Genomic DNA, 17328 nt, shown 5'->3' with positions numbered 1-17328 from the left:
AGGTGCGCATCTTTCTATTATGAGTGCTGCCTTCCGACGAAGACTGAACAAGCTCCTCACCCCAGTGTCGGCACGCGTCGTCCGCGTTGCGGATGGTGATACTGTGCCTATCATCGGCATGTGTATGGCACGTGTCAGCATCGCCGGCCGCCACACTTCTGTCCTCATCACCATGATTGCTCATGCCCCCGTGACCTCTTTCTCGGCCTCGATTTTCTCTCCGCGCATTCTGCTCTTATTGACTGCTCTTTCAGTACCCTTCGCCTTGAGTTGCCGATTCTCGCAGAACCTTATGACACACCCCAGTGCCACCTACGCCCCACCGGCTTTATTCGCCTGCCGCCAAAATCAATAGCTTATATTGAGCTCTTGTCTTCCCCACCAGCCCCTGATGGCGAGTACCTCGTCACTCTTCTGCCCGACATTCCACTACAGTATGACGTTACCGTGCCTCACAGTATACTTACTATTACTGCGAACCGCACTTTCATGCCCATTTTTAACCTTGGATTGGCAAAGCGAATTCTACCGCAAGGTATTTGCCTTGCCAACGTTGATTGTCTCGGCGACCATCACGTGGCAACTTTATCGACCGATGCTTCTTGCGACTTAGCAGGCCCATCGTGCCAGCCTCGGTTGCCGATCCCAAGATACAGAAAATGGTTGTGACGGACCTGTCTTCTGCGCAGGCTGAAGACCTTTACCAAGTATTATTGTCCTACAGAGATATTTTCGACTTCGACGCTTGCCCTTTAGGCCAGACGCTCGTGGTCAAGCATCGAATTCTTAATGGCGATGCTACTCCTATTCACCGACGACCGTATCGAGTTTCTGCGTTGGAACGACAAGTAATTCAAAGTAAAGTCGGCAAAATGCTAGACACAAACATCATTGAGCCTTCTTCGAGTCCCTGGGCGTAACCTGTAGTGTTGGTTAAGAAGAAGGATGGCACGTGGCGCTTCTGTGTAGACTACTGCCATCTGAACAACATTACTAAGGAGGACGTCTACCCACTCCCACGTATAGACGACACCCTTGACTGCCTCCACGGTTCCAGCTATTTCTCATCTATTGATCTTCGTTCTGGATACTGGCAGATTGCTGTTGACGATATGGACAGAGAAAAAACCGCGTTCATCACACCTGATGGCCTATACCAATTTAAGTAATGCCGTTTAGATTATGCAACACCCCTGCCATCTTTGAGCGTATGATGGACTCTTTGCTTCGTGGTTTCAAATGGTCCACATGTCTCTGCTACCTCGACGACGTCATCGTCTTCTCGCCCACGTTCGACACTCACCTTGAGCGTCTAACAGCTATACTTGCTGTATTTCGAAAGGCGAAGCTGCAACTTAACTCGTCGAAATGTCGTTTCGGCCGCCGCCAAATTGCTCTTCTGGGCCACCACGTTGACGTTTCCGGAGTACAGCCTGATCCCGACAAAACTCGCGCTGTCCGAGACTTTCTGATTCCGAAGCCGGCCGCAGACGTTCGAAGTTTTGTTGGGCTATGCTCGTCGTTTTGTTCAAGATTTTGCAGCAATTGCTAGACCCCTCACTAATCTTTTGAAGAAAGGTGTACAATTCTCGTTGAGTACTGCAGAAGTCGCTGCCTTCTCTCGTCTAGTCACTCTTCTCTCCTCACCACCCATTCTCGCCCACTTTGACCCTGATGCCCCTACAGAATTGCGTACAGATGCCAGCGGTCATTGCGTAGGTGCTGTCTTAGCCCAGCATCAGCGTGGCCAGGATCGCGTTATTGCTTATGCAAGCCGCCTTCTCACACTATCGGAGCGCAACTATTCCATTACGGAACGAGAATGCCTTGCTGTAGTCTGGGCAGTTGCGAAGTTTCTTCCTTACCTCTACGGTCGCCCTTTTTTCGTAGTCACTGACCATCATGCTCTCTGCTGGCTCTCATCCCTAAAAAATTCTACAGGCCGGCTTGGTCGATGGGCTTTGAGACTACAAGACTTTTCGTATTCCGTGGTCTACAACTCTGGCCGCCTTCACCAAGACGCCGACAGCTTGTCACATTACCCTGTTGACGACTCTGACTCCTCCAATATTACCAGTGCTGCTTGTGTATTCTCTGTGTCGCAGGTCTTCATTTTGCCGACGAGCAACGTCGTGATGCCTACATCAGAGCACTCACAGACCGTTTTGAACACTCTCCAGCCAACGCCACTCTACGCCTCTTCGTCCTCCGCGACGGTACTCCGTACCGTCGTAACCTTCATCCGGACGACTCTGAGTTCCTACTTGTCATACCTAAACACCTCCACTCAACCGTTCTAGAAGAGCTCCGCGACGCACCAACAGCAGGACACCTCGGCGTATCTCGAACCTATGACCGTGTACGTCACCGTTTTTTCTGGCCGGGCCTTGCCCGTTCCGTACAACGTTACATCGCTGCTTGTGAACTTCGCCAACGACGCAAGAAGCCTTCCCAGCCCCCCACTGGTTACCTGCAGCTGCTCAACATCCCTGCCGAACTCTTTTGTCGTGTCAGCTTAAACCTTCTCGGCCCATTTCCGGAATCTACATCAGGAAACAAGTGGGTTGCAGTCGCAGCGGACTACGTGACCCGCTACGCCGTAACTCGTGCTCTTCCGACCAGTTGCGCAACTGATGTTGCGGACTTCCTCCTGCATAATATCGTTTTGATTCATGGTGCTCCGCGTCAATTGGTAACAGACCGTGGCCATATGTTCTTAGCCAAAGTAATTGACGACATCATGCGTGCCTGCTCAATACAGCATAAATTTACCACCTCCTACCCCCCTCAAACGAAAGGCCTCATTGAGCGTTTGAACCGCACCCTTACAGACATGCTATCTAAATACGTTTCAGACGACCACCGTGACTGGGACCAGGCTCTACTTTACATTACATTTGCATATAGCTCTTCTCGTCTCGAAACTGCTGGCTTTTCGCCTTTTTACCTCTTGTATGGCCCTGAACCGATGCTACCACTGGACACTGTGCTTCCGTCCACCACAGCTTCAACTAGCGCTTACGCCCGTAATGCTATCGCCCATGCTGACCATGCTCGCCAACTTGCGCACACTCGTCTGCCAGTCTCTCAAGGCAAACAAAAGCAACGCTACGACCTCCGTCACTGTGATGTCCATTTTGTTGCTTTGGTCACCATCGCGTAAAGTTGGCCCTTGTGAAAAACTGCTTTCCTGCTACACAGGCCCATATCGCGTACTTGGCCAAGTAACCGATGTCACCTACGAAATCGCTCTAGCCATGCCCACTACGTCCTCCGCTGTGACAACCAGTGACATTGTCCACATCACCCGACTCAAACCCTACAACTCTCCACACGCCTTGGATATTTAACAGCGCCGTGACGGCGCTTTTGCCGCCGGAGGGTAGTATTATGATATCATCGAGCGATGCTCAAGGGACGAGCCGCCGCGAGAATGACGACGAAGTGGGTCTGTGCCCTTGGCGCGGATGAGTGTCGGCCTGGTGGTCTGGTTCCAGTGTAAATACCGTGTATATAGCCACTTTCATCTGTGTTTTTCCACACGTAACAATACAGAGGAGCAACAAAGCACACAAAAGATCACATAGCTCTACAGAGAGCACTTATTACAAAAGACCTCCACCGGCAGACACAACAAAAGCAATGCATAGATTGTGCCTACCTCACAACATCAAGCGCCACTATCAGAAATGTGTGCCAGAACCACTGAAACCATTGTGACGTTGTTCACAAAACCTGCGGACCACGAGAAGCACTGTACAAGAAAGGCCAAAACGAGTATGAGAAGCAGAACTGAAACACAGGACAAAGGGAGACAGACAAGAACATCGCTTCTCTCGCCATTTGATTCAGGTTGCAGTTCAGCTGTTCAAACTCATTTTAGCCATGCACCAATTGGCTCAGTTTAATACTATTTCGGCAAGAAACACCGCCGGCATGCCTTGAGGGGTACTGCCAAAACCATTGTGTGTTTGCATTGTGCATCAGCTCTTCCGTCCCATGCTAAGCACTCCTTGCCGGCATAAAAGAGAAGAAAGTACAAAAACAAACCGCCGACTTACCTTGAAAGCATATGCCTGCTAACAACTGGACACCACTGCAGACATGGCGAGAATACGAAATGAAGTGTCGCAGCATCAGTACCGCAACTTAAAGTGGTTCGTTGTGAGAAAGGAAAGGTTGGCACTATCTTGTTGTGTTCTGCAGCCCTTGAGGGAGCACGGCATAGAGAAGCATGGCTCAGTGCCAGCACCGAAACACAAGCTCACACAAGGCCGCATACGCTTGCAATGGCTATGCTTATGGTGATGTATGACAGGCAATGCAACTGTGAGACTAATTGATAATTGAACAGTGATGCTACATAAAACCTGTTTAAATCATCTAACTTTTCTAATGTTCTTAAACATCATTTTTCATTTAATGCAACATTTATGGCATGCTTCTGGCTCCTTGCGTTCGACGCACGTGGGCTCCGAGTGTCAGAGGCGACGCAATAACTTGCACACGTGAGGTGTGTCACTGTTTTAAAACGTGTGGTGGTGCTTAACGAAAAGCAGAGCCCTTCATTTGATTTTCATGCGCTTTTTTTCTGCTATATATCAGTTAATTGCTAAATATACTGTACCTTGCTTTTTGATCACTTTTCCAAAGTTGGAAACAAAGAAGTCTACACAACTCAGGATCTGCAACACGAAAGCTTTGGGCACACATACATTCTTCTTTCACTTTGCCCACTGCTTGTGCCTTTTATTGTACTTAAAGAATGTACATTTCATGTGCAAACATCCATTTTATAAAGTAGCAACGATTGATCGATGTCCAGCAAAGGAATTAGACATCTTATGGACATCCATTACATCTGAACTGATGATACAGTGCAATATAGTTGCACCAACTACAGGCACCAACTGCGTAGGATCATCCAAGTCAAAATCATAGAAGCGCGTATACAATGCGAAAGTTTTGGAGGCCCTACAGTGCATGTTTAAAGTACAATCATTACGGATGTTCCATGGACATCTAAAACTTTGTGCAATGTATGTCTGAAGTACTGTTTTTAGAGACATTCTATGGACATCCAAAATTTTGTCTGCCCTATGTCTGATGAATGAACTAAGTGGATGTTCAGTGGACATCCAAGACTTTTATGCCATTGTGCGTCCCTTAGGTTTATCTGCATGAGACATCCCATATTTTGCTGGATATTTGTATCAATCCAGTACATCTATTGGATGTTTGTGACTATCTGGGAACTGACACTTTAGACCACAGATTCAACTTTATTAGGACTACAAACAGTCGAAAAGGTAAGATCAGACGGCAAGAATAGAGCTACACCACCACCTCTTTTGTGTGTTCTATCGCAGCTAACAACGGTAAAGCCAGGTAGAGTAACTTAAGCATTGAAAATGTCATGGTGTAACCATGTCTTGGTAACACCGATAATATGAGGAGCATTAGAAGCACTCAAAGAGTCAAACTCAGGAAGTTTATGAATTAGTCTTCGGGCATTCCTGTTCATAATTTTAAGATCATCATGGCGCATTTTCTGTCGCCACTGTGTACCGTCCGAAGCAGACTTGGGGGAAGTATAAGAAGAATGAGTTGAAGCCATAATAGGGGCATTAGTTTTGTGATCCCAGTCATAGTGGATATTGTCGATAAACACATGATCAAACCTTATGTGCACAGTGTAACCATTTTCCTGTGGCAGGTAGTGGCATCCCACAGTTTCCTGCGAAGGGATTGTACACAAGCGGAAAAATCTTCACCAATGCATGTGTCCAAGTTCTTAAGTTTGTGACCATTCCTTAATACTTGAGTCTTATCGCGAAAGTCAAGCAACTTAACAATGATCGGATATGTATGACTCTGCTGGAGTATTCCAATTCTGTGGCATCTTTCAATCTTGGGACAACTGATCTGTAGTTTTCCGTGAAAATGCAGCAATGCTGTTTAGCAGTAAACTATTGCTTTCTTCAGGTTGTTCAGGAAGTCGAAATGGGGTAAGATTATTTCTGCACAAATGGTTTGCAAGACCATCATTCTTATCAACATGTTTGTTTACCATGTTACAAGGATGCACGGGAAGACTCAGCAGGGGGAGTAATAATACCACTAGGTTTAGAAGACTGAGAAGATTCAAGAGAAGTCATCTTTGTAACCAGGGCAGGCACCTTGATTTCATTACTCGAAAAAGTTCTTTCCAAAGTGGTCACTTTTGCCAACAGAGAATCAACTGTCTGAGTAAACGATGACATTAGATCGAAAATCTACCGCGGCATCTGTGTTAGGTGACAAGGATTCGAAAGCAGCAATGTGAGACTCTAAGTTTTGAAACAGAGAATTGACAGTCTGACGAAGAGCAGAGATGTCAAGAGCCATCTTTTCCTCTCCTGAAAGCAGTTTATTAAACATTTTGGCAACCAAGGGTTCAACATAGTTATTTTCAGAAGTTTCATCAAAGGAACACTTAACCGGCTAATTGGGTAGCTGGTCCGGTTCCTAGTGAATTATTCTTGGGGCCAGAGTTCAGTTCAACATCTCCGCTTAAAAACAGACTATTCGCACAATACATAAGTTGAGCATACAAAGACGAAAACAAAGCTGTGATAGTGTGGGTGTGGAAACAGCAGCAAAATGCGATCATCGGAATGAAAAGAATGTGCATTTTCAAGATAGCATACCTGCATGAAAAATAGGCAACAGTTGAACATTGTGCATGTGCTGCTGTCCTGATGCCCACTGAAGATCCGAGGCACTGGTGCTGCTTTTCTAGCTTCAACCGTTGACATCACAGGCGAAAAATCTAATATGATTGGTGGATCCAATGAAATGATGAAGGCACTATGCTGCGTAGGGGCCAGAAGTGCGATAGCAGATAAGCCAGAACTATCATCCACATGGGAGACAGCAGTCCACGCACAAGTCGGTCGGGCCCCATTCGACCATATGCGAGACAGGTGACATAATGGTGGCCAGTGGTGCATCAAAGGGGCAGGGCACATGGAACTCAGGGACAAGTACAGTGATGAAAGCCAGACACTGCATAAAAAATAGGCAACGGTTGAACATTGTGCATGCACTGCTGTCCCGACGCCCACTCAACAAACAAATCTATGGTGTTTGTTGTTGTTTATTTACGACATCACTTGGTAGCTTGTGTAACAACTAGACAGGTGGCGGGGAAAATAAATACCTAATCACTCGTGTAAGGCCCGCCCTTGTATAAGGCCTGCACCCCCACATTGGAGACTCACATGTATATGTACCCACATGCATGGCCTTCAAGATTGGAATGGTTCCACTGCAATCTCGGTGGCTATTTGCGTGCTGGTTGATTGCTGCGAGCCACTACTAGTGGACACCAGATCTACGGTCCTGCTGTCAACGGCATCATCATTGTCATGGTATCCCGCAGGATCGCGATCTCGGAACGTAGATGGCATAGGTCCAGCATTTTTCAACGGTGTTGGCTAGACTGAGGTGCATATTTTAGCAGGTTTGGCAGCATCATTCAGTTGGCATCGTTTGACAAAGTGATTGCATAGATTTTAAATGCCTGGCATGCGGTTTTATTCGTTGTCAAGACCTTCAAGGTAACAGGAATCTTAAACAGTAATGGACGGCATGAAAGAAAACCAGTTTTGGGAGGGCACTAGAGGGAAAATAGAGGAATTCCGGATCTAGCTACAGAACAGGTATTTGGCTTTAACTCAGGAAGAGGACCTTAGTGTTGAAGCAATCAACAACAATCTTATGGATATCATTAAGGAGTGCGCAATAGAAGTCGGTGGTAACTTCGTTAAACAGAATACCGGTAAGCCATTGCAGGAGACGAAAGATCTGATTAAGAAACGCCAATGTATGAAAGCCTCTAACCCTACAGCTAAATAGAACTGTGAAAATTTTTCAAGTTAATCAACAAGCGTAAGACAGCCAACATAAGGAAGTATAATATGGATAGAATTGAACATGCTCCCAGGAACGGAGGAAGCCTAAAAGGAGTGAAGAAGAAACTAGGAATAGGCAAGAATCAGATGTATGCGTTAAGAGACAAAGCCGGCAATATCATTATTAATATGGATGAGATAGTTCAAGTGGCTGAGGAGTTCTATAGATATTTATACAGTACCAGTGGCACCCACGACGATAATGGAAGAGAGAATAGTCTAGAGGAATTTGAAATCCCACAAGTAACGCCAGAAGAAGTCAAGAAAGCCTTGGGAGCTATGCAAAGGGGCAAGGCAGCTGGGGAGGATCAGGTAACAGCAGATTTGTTGATGGATGGTGGGCAGATTGTTCTAAAAAAACTCGCTACCCTGTATACGCAATGCCTCATGACTTCGAGCGTACCGGAATCTTGGAAGAACGCTAACAAAGTCCTAATCTATAAGAAAGGGGGTGCCAAAGACTTGAGAAATTATAGACCAATCAGCTTACTGTTCGTTGCCTACAAAATTGCAATGCCTGCTCACTGACCTGGAGAGGCAAAGCAGAAGGGTGGGTCTAAAAATTAATCTGCAGGAAACTAAAGTAATGTTTAATATTCTCGAAAGAGAACAGCAGTTTAAGATAGGTAGCGAGGCACTAGAAGTGGTGAAGGAATACATCTACTTAGGACAGGTAGTGTCCGCGGATCCGGATCATGAGATGAAATAATCAGAAGAATAAGAATGGGCTGGGGTGCGTTTGGCAGACATTCTCAGATCATGAACAGCAGGTTGCCATTATTCCTCAAGAGAAAAGTCTATAACAGCTGTGTCTTACCAGTACTCACGTACGGGGCAGAAACCTGGAGGCTTACGAAAAGGGTTCTACTTAAATTGAGGACGACGCAACAAGCTATGGAAAGAAGAATGATGGGTGTAACGTTAAGGGATAAGAAAAAAGCAAATTGGGTGAGGGAACAAACGCGAGTTAATGACATCTTAGTTGAAATGAACAAAAAGAAATGGGCATGGGCAGGACATGTAATGAGAAAGGAATATAACCCATGGTCATTAAGGGTTATGGACTGGATTCCAAGGGAAGGGAAGCGTAGCAGGGGGCAGCAGAAAGTTAGGTGGGCAGATGAGATTAAGAAGTTTGCAGGGACAACATGGCCACAATTAGTACATGACCGGGGGGGTTGGAGAAGCATGGGAGAGGCCTTTGCCCTGCAGTGGGTGTAACCATTATGATGATGATGATGATGAATGTTGTCATAAAGGAAGGACATCTGCTCGACATGTTCAGGGAGCAATGACATGTCACTGCATGTCACAGTTCCTTCAGACACCGAAAAGAGGTGCTCACTGGACACCAAATGATGGAAAACACGACATAACAGAAAACTAAAGATACGAATTGCAGAGCTCGTCCAAGGAGCTAATGAATATGCTCAAGCACTAGATGACAAATTGGCTTCAATTCTGTGCTTCCCTCCGGGGAACTTTGCGCACGAAGAAAACGTGGGCAATATTATGCTGTGTGTTAGATCCGACTAACATCTCAACAGCCACAAAGAAAATTCTCCAACAGATAGAGAGCGAATTTGTGGGAGCCTACGAAACACAAATTGCTCAACTCAAACATTTATCTTCGCCCCAAAGAGGGACCAGTCAAGGAAAGGACATATCTCAAATACGACGCCCCAGAGAAACCAGAACTCGGCAGCCCCATAAGTGTAGCCGAAGTGCATGCAGCTGTGCAATCTTTCAAAAAGAATGCGGTCTCTGGCAGGGGCCAAATTGCGAATGCAATGGTTCACAATCTGAACTATGAAACTCTATTCCAACACACGGACTTCCTCAATTAAAATATTGAGCCATTGGAAAAGTACCGCATGAATGAAAAAAAAGAAACGGAAATCATATCAACGCCAAAACCTGGAAAGACCAAGTACCTACAAAACTTCAGACCCATGTCTCTGACTTCATGCATGGGTAAACTTTTACAAACAGTTATTCAAACACGATTAGGCTCCTACAATGAGACGCACCACCCCTTCTGCAATTCAATGTTGGGCTTTAGACTGCACATAGCAGCACAGGTCAGTTATACGAACACAATTGGGCTCGTATGTTGAAGCAGACTGACCTTTCCCCAATTCATTGTTGGGATTTTAGACCACACGTAGCAGCCCAGGTTGCCTTTCTGCTGCTAAAGGAGGAAGCACTAAACTCCCCAAATGGGAGCACACACAGGCTAATCCTAGCCTTGGACATCAAAAGAGCTTATGGCACCATATCCCACGAAACAATACTCGAGGAACTATGCAACATTGGATGTGGAGAAAGAAACGTATAATTACATAACCTCTTTTCTAACAAACTGAACGGTGAGAGTCAGCACCAGCTCAATCCGATCTATGTCAATACGCAACTGGAGAGTCCCACAAGGTTCAATCCTATCTCCACTAGTATTTAACATAGGGATGCGGGAGCTCTTGCTCTATCGCTAGAGGAGGAACCCAAGCTGGGTCAAGCAACATATGTGAACAACATAACATTATGGGCCTCCAAAAGTTCCATTGGCAAAAAGTAAGATATCCTGCAGAGAGCGATCGACAAGGTAGAATATTTTTCCAAAGATGCAGGCATGCGATACACACTAAAAAAGATCTGAATTTCTCAGATTAAAAGCCAAATATTCCAGAAGCCATGGGCATGGGCAGGACATGTAATGAGGAGGGAAGATAACCGATGGTCCTTAAGGGTTACGGACTGGATTCCAAGGGAAGGGAAGCGTAGCAGGGGGCGGCAGAGAGTTCGGTGGGCGGATGAGATTAAGAAGTTTGCAGGGATGGCATGGCCAGAATTAGTACATGACCTGGGTAGTTGGAGAAGTATGGGAGAGGCCTTTGCCCTGCAGTGGGCGTAACTAGGCTGATGATAATGATGATGATGATTGTACAGCTAAAAAAGTGTCCTCTGACACTGTGTGATCTCTGTGTACGCTGCAGCACCATGAAATGGAAACGAGATGCTGTAATCCCTTTCGAGTTAAAAAAAAATATTGTTATTGTCCTGCCACTCCTCAGCTTTTGCTAGAGCAAATTTTTTGCTTAGCACTATGTTAGCACTAAACCACCGGGATAGTTTAGATTGTTGCTTCACCTAGTTTACTGCCGCATGCTGATACCTGTGTTTGTAAACTTTAGATTTGGCCCTGTCGCATGTTTCTTTTGGGAGTTACGAGCGTCACGAAAGCTGATATCTCTTTTTTTTCTTCTCTCAAACCATGAAATGCGCAGCCACATGGTTTTCCTGTAAGCCTGCAATTGCTATGGTTAGAGGCAGGCGCTCGCAAACTAATGATGCTGCCAAATGTTTTTGAGATGCACGAAAACGGATTGTATCTGTTCACAAAGCTTTGCTTTGAAAGTGTGTGCAGTCGGGTGTCGCTACATTGGAAGTTGCACACACTCCTAGTTTGAGTATTCACTTACTGCCGTTAATGCAAATAAAGGCCCTATGTGAATTATCACCAGCACTAACATTTTGTTTGCGCTTTGATCAAAAGTGCTATGTCACTGGTGAATAATAATGCATTGAGAAAGTGAAAACAGCGCTTTTCTGCTTTCAAGGTCTCAAGGTGTTAAACACGATGCAAGGAACAATTGAGTTATGAAAACCCTTTAATGGAGCGTAAACATAAAAGGAAAATACATCTGTCATCTATAAGCATGCACTACAAACCAAGCAGCAAACTATAACAAACAACAAACTGCACTCTAACAAACAACAACAAGCTAACCCACTCTGTGTATACACAGAGTGAGTTAGTTGAAAGTACTTATCCTCTAAAGTCTGGTGCTGCTGCGTCACCTAGTCGTAGCTGCTTCCAACGAAAAGTTGTTGGGCTCGCCAATGCATCGTGGATTTGACGTCGCTGTCTATGCCGTTCGGTCTACAGTTGACCTGGTCAGGGGGTTGAAGTGACTGAGGCGCCTGGATCACCTAGCTGAGCCTGCAGATCATAGCTGCAGCGAGTCCCAGAAATCGGCCTGTAGCTGGGGTATCCGGTGGGGCACCTGCTCAGCTCATGGGTCACAGCCGCGGCACAACTGCCACTGGATTGCCACCGTCTCTGCGATCCATCCGGCCTCCAGCTCCTTCTGCTGCCCGTCGTCCCAGAGTGTAGCAGGGCTGTTCTCTTCTGCTACGTGTCCTTTTGCAGCATTGGCCCCATGTGCATTTTCCCACTTCTTTCATATCTTTTCAATCGGACACATTTGTATTCTTTTACTCTTTTTTCTTTGTCACTGCCACCTCACGCTTTCTTGCCGTTTCCTTATTCTTCTTTTCCCTGTTTCTGTCTTGGCTTATGACAACTGCACTGTCTGTTGTAGGGAGGCCAGAAGTACCTTCGGTGGTCTTTCTGCATGGTCACAGAGATGGCAGGGCTCATGCGGCAGCACTGTATAGGTTCTATGAGAGCAAAGAAAAAAAAAAAAAAGGCTCGCACTGTAAAGTGTGGCACACTCAGGCTATAACATGGGCATTTTGGGTTGCAGGCTGAACCACTTAGATGTGCAATTGTACGACTATGCCCGCAAGCTGATGTTCGAGCGGCTGCGGCGCCTTGAGGAACGTGGACCCAGCTAGCAGCCAGGTGGGTGATCACGACGACAAGGTTGCTTGCTATATTTCGGTACGCTTTCTACTCAAGTTGAAGGAGTGCACACCATTTGACCTCAGCCGCATTCGTGTTGTCCACTTCTCTACTCTTGTGTCCTGTCTGCACGCCTCACTTCTTTTTTGCATAATGAATCCTTACCAACTAGGTCAGCTTTCTGTCGTTCTAAGCTTCATTTCTTTTGACCTCACTTTGACACTGCAGGAAGCAGTTAAGCATGAGTTCACCCATTCACCCCTGCATTCACTACACTTCAAAGTTCAGGCATTGTGCAAGCTCTGACAAGAAGTTGCAGTGCTAGTTTATTAGTGGCCTTATAGATATGATGCTTGGAATGTTTTCAGAACATTGTAGAGGACTGCAACAGCAAAATTTTCTAAACTTGTCTGAAGGAGTGTTTTCTAAATAAAGAGTTGCAGTGGTGGCGACCACATTGCTGCCATCACACAGCTTTGCTATGTGTGCATTACTTGAAAAAGCTTAAAAGAGTACTGACGCAAAAGTTTTGTCGTCCAAATTTTCTGCATTTTTATGTAGCGGTTCACTTCATAATTATGGTAAGAAATCTCACATTCTTGAGAGTGTTGCAAATATTTAAAGGGGCCCTGAACCGCTCCTTGGGCTTCGTGAGAAAACAGTCTGCTAATAGCATATGCTGCTGTAAACATATCAGCCAAATTTTGCCGTCATGTGCAGCACATGAATCCTCGCAAGCAGAGCATGAAGTCACCTTTTTCTCAAATGATCTCTTCTCAACAGAAACCATTGTGTTTCTTCACGTACTGTCACTGTCTAAATTGATGCAGTTTAATAAACAGGCTGAAGTAAGCAAAAATCTTATTTTCAATTTCGATAATAATTACGTGCTTCCAGAAGAAGCCGACTATCGTCTGCTGACACTTGGCCACGGCCGCGTGCTTAGGCTTTAAAACTTGGTCATTCTGCTTATCGGTATTGTAACCTCCGGATCTCGCTAATTTAAACTAGTTTTGAGCGCTCAACCAGCCTCAAACCACACGAAACTTAAGACTGCAGTTGCATGTAGCTGTGGTCTGCTGCGTAGCATAAATATCGTGGCCACAACGGGTTGCCGTGACAAGTCCACTGGCCAAGCGCACTGTGGCCTTTTGAGGTCCACTGCATTTGGCACATCATAGGCCCCAAAATCGGAAATAGCGGCATCTACTTGAACATCCAAAATCAAATTTGAACTGTACGCCCCGGTGACATTCAGTTAGTGGAGCATTGTGGGCATGCGCCATTCCGCTGTAGCCTTTGCAGTGCAAGTCATTGAAGAAGGAGTGGAGGCACCGTGAACAGTATTTTTGATGGCCAATATCTCCACCCTTGCTCCAACGCATTGAAGAACTCTTTATAATAAAGTATTTCCCAAATAGTCTAATTTAACTTCAAATGCATTTCTCGACTTTAATAAAAAAGTGGCTCAGGGCCTCTTTAATTACAATGCCTTTTAAACATACCATTCAAAAGGCATGTCAAGCATAGGGCAGTTTTGGATGTGAAAAAGGAGACTGAATATGTCACCAAAAGCAGGGGTGGCAGTCACGTGGTGTCGCGAATAACTTAACATTCTGCCAATCAGCGGGTGTGGTGTTTGAAGGCCATGCAATGACCATGTTGCCAAAAGCTGTCAAATTGGTCTTCCCTATAAACCGTGTTATTGAGGCCGCTGCCATTTTGCGATCACAGCTCTGTCTGTCGTCCAATGCCATGCCAATATGTGGGATCGCGCTGGAGGGTGCATGGCAAACGTGCTGTTGACTACGAGTGGCAAGCTTTCACACTTTCCAGAGAGGCGTCAACAGGTTGCTTGGATTGGGAAACTTCATAGCGTGTCGTCACAAATCTTTTAGCTTCAACATAGCTGCAATATCGAACAGCGATGGGCCAAGGGGCGCTCCCGCAGCTCTGCCCATGATGGAAATAGGAGGCAGGTCAAGTCTGAACATTATATTGATACCTAACGTATAGATGTAGTAACATGTTATTATTGTATGTCTAGCCTACTCTATTAAGGTATCACTCGTGCGCCAACAATCAGAGGTGTCTTCATGTGTCATGCACTGTGCTGCACTAGCGTACATCCCAATCCAGGTAACTGCGAAGCTCCGAGGAGACACGTTTTGCTAACTTCCATGCTCATAAAATTCTTCGATGTACGATTTTCTAAACATTGTTTATCTGGCACCCGGGCATGAAGCTTTACAAAATAAAGAAATGTAAAATAACTCGATCGAAAGGGCTGTTAACGTAGATAAAATTAGCTTATGATAGTGGCAGTGAATATGCCACGGTCAACCAGACATGCGCGATGCGTTGAAAGATTATGCATTCTTAGGTCTCGAATGGTGCCTGTGCGTGCAGGGCATCTCACCTACTTGAGAGAGCATAAAAACAAACTACTCTTTGCAACAGCAACTTTATTTTCTGCAGTAAAACCGCGCAATGAGTGGCGTCGACAGTGTTGGGTCCTCCTCCCGTGCTCTTGGGACAGAGGAACGACAACACAGTAGTGCAAACAATCACAAGGGCATTTATTGCACCTTTCATAGATCAATGCCAACTAGCCCTGTTGCTATCCACAAAACATGCCGATGGGCGCGCGACAAATCTAGAAGTCCGACTCACCGCGACCGGATAGCGAGCGAATATGTTCGCCCCATGCTGGATCCCAACGCCTGGTCGTTCGCGTGTACGGTCACGCGAACGCTGGCGCGTTCCAAGGCGGCCACGCAAAACGGTCTCGCAGAAGCACGGATCGGCGCACACGTGGCACGGCACGCCCGCACTGCTTGCTGTCGCGAACCAAAGAGAGCAAGCGCCTTGTCTTGCGGCACCCAAGTAACCCCGCCTGTCGGCGGCGCTAGCAGCGCAACACTCGCGCCATCTCTCGTACTGCGCCTCAACCAGTCCAACCGCCGCGGGCGCCAGACCACGCGGCGAAGCCGGATTACAGGAGACGCGCTATGCGGGAAAAACATATCAGGGGACGCGCGAGAGTCGCGCATCCCCACAACAGTTTGCCAGCAAGATTCGGAAGCACGGGAGAGTCCGTGTGAACTAGGGCTAACCGGTGCACCATAGGCATGGCTTTGGGGACAAAATGGAAAAGAACACACCTTCATTTCTTAGTCGGCACGTACTATTTTCATGATACATCCTTGGTCAAATTCCACCAGAACGTTGGTTTCCAAGTGTGATAATCTTAAAACACATTTTAACAGAATAATTTTAATGTGTGTGCACGAAAAAATAATTAACTTCATCCATTCGCAATAGTTGATCCACTCGAATACGTGCCTTTCTTTCATATCACAGTTTGATCACGGGTGCCGAGTTCCGAGTTTGTCGCCGAGGGCTCACTGCAAACAGAACCTTCCAAGCAGACACGAAATGGTATCAAGTCCTTTCTGTTTATGCTCACGGATGCTTCTCTGCTATCACAGCGGCAGTTTTCATGAAGTTGCCACGGCTGAAGATTCACTTCATGCTTGCTTCCAAAAGTTATTTTCGCAGCCAAATAGTGTGGTAGCCTGGCAACATTGAGTCATCTGACATCGCAGAAATCCCCCAGACAGAACACGTTAGAATCGCACTAATTCACAATAAAACTGCTGCCATTTCAAGCTGCCGCTGGGAGAAAACAATCAGCACATACCAGAGAAAAACGGTATGGTGCGCTGGTTTGAGGTTACGTTCCTCCTCATTGATAAAACGGTCTATAGGGAGCTTCTTTTTAAAATGCAAGGGTGCACGCTCTCCCCTCTTGTCCCGTATAGTGCTGAATGAACTCTTCTTTTCGCAGCATGGCCATAGTATGTGCATGCGTGCCAGTGGTGTTTGGTATCACGAGACCGCCACGAGTTTCGTTGACATGATGTTTTCTTTTTCACATGCAAAGTTGCGCTGCCCTCGGTGCATGTTTTCAAATGGTCTTGTAAGAGGCAACAGAATTAATTATTTGTTGCACTCTTGGGGAATTGAAGCTCCATAGTGGAATTACTGTGCCAGCAGTGGAGTAACGTGAAGCGCATGCTACTGTGCAGGTATTGCCGACTGTGTGACATCACACCAGGCTATAAAATGATGCGCCTTGCGAGTAAAGATGTTCATTGATTGTAGCCACTTGGTCATGTCAAACGGCTTTCCAATAAATCAGTAAAAACAAGACAAAACCTTCCTGTCGGGAGTCCTTGAGGTATGTTGTCACATTATTTTTGACTATTCATAATTTTTAAATCAATAATTCAATTACATGTCTGGTCGGAAAGTAGATACATATTAGACAGACTAAACAGAATGTCGACCAAAATGGTGTTGTCAAAGTTGATGTTTCGGCCTCTGCCTCATCTGCCTCGTATGTGGGAGATACTAGGTTCAAATCCTGGTGCTGCTGGGCACACGCCAGTTTTTCCTAATGGGTAGAGATGTACCACGACCTGGCGTTCGGTTGTTCATATGGGTTATTGTCTCAAAAGGGGGCCCTATAGAGATTTAAAGGTGTCTGAAGCCCCTTCTCGCGCCACAGCTTTGGTGAAATAGTAGAGTATCCACTGCTGCTGTGGGAGGCAGACGAATGCTGTCGCCGACTACCTACAGGTAAAATAGGCAAAAGTGTGCTCCCGTCACAGTGCTCAGCAACTACAGGAGTTTCAGATGCTTGGACGGACACCCACCTACTGG

At 46.1% G+C, this 17328-nt stretch overlaps 2 protein-coding genes and 1 long non-coding RNA gene across 8 annotated transcripts in view; 1 reads left to right on the top strand and 2 right to left on the bottom strand.

Annotated features, from left to right (window-relative positions):
* Nucleotides 1–17328, bottom strand: part of LOC135905537 (uncharacterized) — a 121898-nt gene that overhangs the window by 90302 nt on the left and 14268 nt on the right. The window contains exon 2 of one of the 3 annotated variants that reach the window (XM_070532641.1): nt 6421–7047. The exons of 1 other annotated variant lie outside the window; for it this stretch is intronic. The gene's annotated coding sequence lies outside the window, so the exon portion shown is untranslated. Of the gene's footprint in view, nt 1–6420; nt 7048–11605; nt 12367–17328 lie in introns of those variants that run through there. One more of the 3 variants, XM_070532640.1, reaches the window with a different exon arrangement.
* The window catches only part of LOC139054905 (heparan-sulfate 6-O-sulfotransferase 1-like), a 180664-nt gene that overhangs the window by 158798 nt on the left and 4538 nt on the right, over nt 1–17328 (top strand). For 2 of the 4 annotated variants that reach the window (XM_070532637.1, XM_070532639.1), the window contains one exon: nt 12503–12600. The exons of 1 other annotated variant lie outside the window; for it this stretch is intronic. In XM_070532637.1, coding sequence (XP_070388738.1) covers nt 12503–12593 — 91 coding nt within the window. In that variant the 3' untranslated portion in view covers nt 12594–12600. Of the gene's footprint in view, nt 1–12502; nt 12601–15963; nt 16042–17328 lie in introns of all 4 variants that reach the window. One more of the 4 variants, XR_011511610.1, reaches the window with a different exon arrangement.
* LOC139054906 (uncharacterized) overlaps nt 11606–17328 on the bottom strand; it is a 30251-nt gene continuing 24528 nt past the window's right edge. Inside the window, exon 2 of the long non-coding RNA XR_011511611.1 lies at nt 11606–12416. This is a non-coding gene — a long non-coding RNA (uncharacterized lncRNA). The remainder of the gene's footprint in view (nt 12417–17328) is intronic.

The sequence above is a fragment of the Dermacentor albipictus genome, chromosome 1, assembly GCF_038994185.2.
Source record: "Dermacentor albipictus isolate Rhodes 1998 colony chromosome 1, USDA_Dalb.pri_finalv2, whole genome shotgun sequence".
In the NCBI taxonomy this organism is placed as follows: Eukaryota; Metazoa; Arthropoda; class Arachnida; order Ixodida; family Ixodidae; genus Dermacentor; species Dermacentor albipictus.
This window is presented reverse-complemented; position numbering and strand designations above follow the sequence as displayed.